Genomic DNA, 5,885 nt, shown 5'->3' with positions numbered 1-5,885 from the left:
TCTTGTTTATATTAATTAACATGTTATATTATTATGGATTTAATTTAATTATATTATAAAATTTTGTAATTGACTAAATTTTCAAGACGTCTTTTTAATCAGTTACGTTTTTCATCTAGATTATCAGCTCAAACATGATTTTTTTTTATTAACCTGGATATCCAACCCGCTATGCGAGCCGACTAATCTCAGGACGACCACCTGCTTTGTAGATAGCCCGAAGTCACCGCATTTGAACCTTATCGGCCACAAAGGGATTTTTATTCTTCCTTAGATTTGAATCTGAAACCTCCTAATACTTTTGACTTTTGAAACCAAACTTAAACAAATCAGACATCACTACTATGATTAGCTCAAACGTAATTCAAACATCATGCTATCGTACGATTAATGTCACAGTAATAACACATACAATTAATGGTCACAATAATGACATATGGTACAATTAATTCTCACAATATGCTTCTATTCTTGGGATATAAATAGGTCTGATATGTTGCATATATTCATATCAAAGTTCACTTTATAGTATTTTACATACACACACATACATATATATATATATATATATATATATATATACACACACATATATAGCCTAAGATGGCATCATTTGAGTTGGGTGTTGGTGTTGAGAAACCTTCAGGTCATGCCACCATCCTTGCCATAGGCACCGCAACTCCTTCCAATTGTTTCTATCAGGCCAATTATCCCGACTACTATTTTCGCGTTACCAACAACGAGCATATGGTTGATCTTAAAGCTAAATTTGAACGCATTTGTATGTATTACGTTTGTTTATGCTTTTTCATTCTTTAATATGAACATTTGATCTACATGTACCCATCCCATGGTTAGCCGTCTTGACGGGTAGCAAGTAGGGAACAAACGTTCATTTCTCTACCCGAGAACCTGATTCAAGCAAAGTCAAGAACGATATTGCACACTCCTAATCATACCCTAGTATGCATGTATGTACGTATGTGTGTGTGTAACTTCATCGACTTTCAACTATGTTTCATTAACTTTCAACTATCTTCATCTACTTTTATATTCACTTTCAACCATTGCCACGAACTTTTACATACACTTAATCATCTTCACATTCATGAATTTGTTATAGTTTTCGTCATTGTGATAAAAATAAGTAAATAAAGGTAGTTGAACGTAGATGAATGTATATTTATATATAGGTTTTGTTCTCATGTTCTCACCATAACTCGTATTCTCATCGGATCTCAACCCCATATATATATATGTATATGTATATATATGTATATATATGTATATATATATATATATATATATATATATATATATATATATGAAACATTTGCAGGTGAGAAAACTCAAATAAAGAAACGATACATGTTTCTCACAGAAGAATTTCTTAAAGAGAACCCAAATCTATGTGAATTCAAGGCTCCATCTTTGAATGTTCGCCAAGATCTGTTAGTCACCGCCATTCCAAAGCTTGGCAARGAAGCTGCCATCAAGGCCATCGACGAATGGGGACTCCCAACATCCAACATCACCCACCTCATTTTCTGCACCACCTCCGGAATCGACATGCCCGGTGCCGACCATCAGCTTGTGAAGCTTCTTGGTCTCTCCCCCATGGTCAAACGCCTCATGATGTACCAGCAAGGCTGCTCTGGCGGAGCCATGGTCCTTCGTCTCGCCAAAGACCTTGCTGAAAACAATAAGGGTTCACGTGTCCTTGTTGTTTGCTCAGAAAGCAGTGCAATCATGTTCCGTGGACCGAATCCGAACCACCTTGACTCACTTGTCGGCCAATCTCTTTTCGGTGATGGAGCTGCTGCCATCATCGTAGGTTCAGACCCTGAGTTCCCCATCGAGCATCCATTGTTCGAGATTGTGTCCACAACTCARASYACCTTAGAGAACACTGAGATGGCMWTGAAGCTGCACTTGAGGGAGGAAGGGCTCACGTTTCATTTGCAAAAGGATGTACCCAAMATGATATCGGAGAACATAGAGGATGTATTGAGGCATGCTGTGTCTCCAATGGGGATAAGTGACTGGAACTCGCTGTTCTTGGTGGTTCATCCAGGTGGTCGAGCCATATTAGACCTGTTGGAGCTAAAACTTAAGCTTAAGAAGGAGAAATTGAGGGCGAGTAGGCACGTACTTAGTGAGTATGGGAACATGACCAGTGCTTGTGTCTTSTTCATCCTTGACGAAATAAGGAAGAAATCCATGGAAGAAGGAAAAAGCACCACCGGTGAGGGTTTAGATTGGGGTGTTTTGTTTGGATTTGGGCCTGGTTTGACGGTTGAGACGGTGGTTCTTCGTAGCCTCTCTTCTGCTACTCCGGTTGCTTTAAAAAACTGATCATCGTTAGAGCAGAATAAACCCTTTTGGTATAATAAGTGATATATATATATATATATATATATATCAATGTGTGTATAATAAGTGATATATGTGTATGTGTATATATATATATATATATATATATATATATATATATCAATGTGTGTTTCTTTGTATGTTGATTGTAGTAACCCTAAAATATATATATATATATATATATATATATATATAGTTTGTTTCAAATACAACCCATCGCATTTGTATAACCAATACAACCCAATAAATTGAGATATTTATGGAAATGATGAGAGTTCATTTATTATGATTTGAATATTTATGAAAGATGAATATGGTTCATTAATTATGATCAATACTTTATATTAGCAAACAATCAAAACTTTTATTAAATCACATATTAATCAAATCAAATGGACGGTTGAGATTGGGTTGTATTGGTTGCACAAATGTCAAAGATTATATAATAACCAACCCCCCTCTCTCTCTCTCTATATATATATATAGAAGTAAGATGTATAAGAAATGATATGACACCATAAGAATGATTGAGTATTATATTTTTTGCATTCTGAGTTTTGTGTATGTGATATTGATAAAGAGATGAAAGATTGATAATTGATGGTATGTATATGAGAGGAGTTTTAAGTGTCTTTGTTTTAACTCATGAAATTGGATGCTCTGGGTTCATTTTGGCCGACCTTTTATTTGCAAAAAAAATTATCTTAATAAAAAATAATATATCAATACAAAAAAAAAGCTAGAAAATATGTGGTGGTATCGTTAAAATTAAGTATTTTAATTTTTTTGTATTATGGTTAGATTAAGGTTCATTTGGCTATATAAGTCATGTTTATCTTTCAATTTTTGGGGTAATGGTTATTTTTTATAAAACTCAAGCAATAGTATCTAAGGGTGTTCACGAGTTGGGTTGATCGGGTTGAAGACATTTGAACAACCCAACCCAATGCTTGCGGTTTGAAAAATCTCAACCTAACTCAACCCAAACCAAAGTGCAACTCAACCCAACCCGTTCGGATTGATCGGATTGACTTTGGTACATTAATATATTCTTCTAACCTTGAATATGTTATTTCTCTACTCATAATTTTTTTTTCATCATCAACCATTTGATACAACTTATACATACTTCTTACGTATATCACATTCATTTAATTTTCTCAATTTACATATATATGTTCACAAGTCACTGAACATATATACGAATGAGTTATATAGATATGTGTATAGATTGAAGATATGTGTATATGAAGAGCATATATGATAGTGTAATTGTCTAATGTATATATTAATAGAAATTCAACAATCATATTAAATCCAAGAAATAAAAGGATATCGGGTTGGGGTGGATTCAAATAGTAGTAACCCAATATCAACCCAATACCTGCAGTTTGACAATTTTACTCCCCGATTAGACATCGGGTTGAGTTATTTCGAGTTGGGTTGGGTTGGGTTAATCGGGTTGGTCGAGTTTTTGAGCACCCCTAATAGTATCAATATCCTTCATAATAATCTTCTTCACACACACACACACACACAGACACACACACACACACACACACACACATACATACATACATACATACATACATACATACATACATACATACATACATACATACATACATACATACATACATACATATATATATAGGGGCCTAATCAAATGAGAACTGAATAGTTTGTGGTAACTGTTATATCCAATCTCAACTACAAATCAACGGATAAATTAGGAAATTAATAATTATGATAGTTTGAGTTGAAATTATAATTAGAGGGCATATTAGGTATTTTAAAAAAACTCCTCTCTCCTCTCTCATCTCTCCGACCTCCAATCTCCGGCCTCCGGTGAAATCGGTATCACAATATATCACAATGGTTATCACATTGTGTATTACAATGGGTATATATCACATTGTGTATCTTTATTTTTAAGGTTTGAGTTGGTATCACAATATATCACAATAGGTATCACATTGTGTATTTTTGTGATTACTTGGTACCTGCCGGATTAATGTTCACCGGAGACTGGAGATCGGAGAGATGAGAGAGGAGAGAGGAGAGAGAAGGGAGGAGTTTTTTAAAAATATCTAAAATGCCCTTTAATTATAATTTTAACTCAAACTACCATAATTATTAATTTTTTAATTTATCCGTTGATTTGTGGTTGAGATTAGATCTCACAGTTACCACAAACTAATCAGTTCTCCCTTGAATGGGCCCCTATATATATATATATATATAAGTATTAATGTGGCACCCTAAGAATTGAGTATTCGTCATTTTTGAATTGTGATTGAATTTTGTTTAACCCACATTGATAGAGAGATGAAATATTAACGATGGATGGAGGGCATATAACAAGAGGTTGAGATGCCTTTGTGGCAAGTCATGAGATTGGGTACTCTTGTCTGATTGTCTAAATTTATGTGGTTGGATTATTTTGACTGAGCCTCCGAACATATAGGGTTGGTTCATTTTGGCCTACCCTCTTTGAAAAAGTTAATCTATACTAAAATTAATTGAAGAGATAGTTTTTATATGTTTTTGAAATTAAGAACCGCAACCGTTGATGCGGCACCCTAAGAATTGAATATTTCTTCAATCTTGGATGGTGATTAAGTTTTGTATACCTCACATTGATTGAGAGTTGAAAGATTGACAAAAATGATGGATATGTAAAATGAGGTAGAAATGTCTTTGTGACAGGGGTTGGCTCCTCTTGGTTGATTCTCTAAACACCTATTGATAGGTCTTTTTGGCTGACCCTCTAACACATGAGGTCGGTTCATTTTGACCAACTCTCTTTTTGCAATAAAAGTTAATTCATATTAAAGATTAATTATATCTATAAACTTTATTCCTTCTATATCTAAAAGTAAAAACCACAACCATCAATATGACATCCTAAGAATTGAGTCTTCTTTAATCTTGAATGTGATTGAATTCGTCTATCTCACATTGATAGGTAGATAAAAAATTGCCAAAAAATGGTGGATATATAAAAGAAAATTGAGATGTCCTTGTGGCAATTTATGGGATTGACTATCTTGATAGATTCTTTACACTCAAGGTGCTTAACTTATTTGGCCTACTCTCCTAACATAGGACTTTTGGCTAACCCTCTTTTTGCAAAAAAATATATATTAAAAGTTAAATAAATAAATTATACATATACACACACACACACATATATATATATATATATAGAGAGAGAGAGAGAGAGAGAGAGAGATTCGGGATCATGTGAGACAATGATGTTTTCGTAAGACACATGAGACAACATTTTTACACTTGAAACTTCACAGCAAAATATTGTGAAAGTAACTTTCACAGTGTTTTTCTATGAAGATTCGACTTTTTTTTACTTACATAACATTTTGTTGTGATGTTTCAAGTGTAAAAATATTGTCTCGCGTGCTTCACAAAAACAACCTTGTCTCACGTGTTTCACAAAAACAACCTTGTCTCACGTGAATCGAACATATATATATATATATATATATATATAT

The 5,885-nt window shown here is 33.8% G+C and overlaps 1 protein-coding gene across 1 annotated transcript; it reads left to right on the top strand.

The window, feature by feature from the left end:
* Positions 1-603: 603 nt before the first annotated feature.
* LOC112518894 (2-pyrone synthase-like) lies at positions 604-2,355 on the top strand. The gene is made up of 2 exons (XM_025126676.1): positions 604-781; positions 1,340-2,355. Exons 1-2 carry the CDS (start codon positions 604-606, stop codon positions 2,353-2,355), a joined length of 1,194 nt encoding a protein of 397 aa, XP_024982444.1.
* Positions 2,356-5,885: the final 3,530 nt, after the last annotated feature.

The sequence above is a fragment of the Cynara cardunculus genome (genome assembly GCF_001531365.2).
Source record: "Cynara cardunculus var. scolymus isolate 2C chromosome LG 10, CcrdV1, whole genome shotgun sequence".
Classification (NCBI taxonomy): Eukaryota; Viridiplantae; Streptophyta; class Magnoliopsida; order Asterales; family Asteraceae; genus Cynara; species Cynara cardunculus.
Note: the sequence above shows the minus strand (reverse complement) of the source record. Positions and strands in the feature narration are given on the sequence as shown.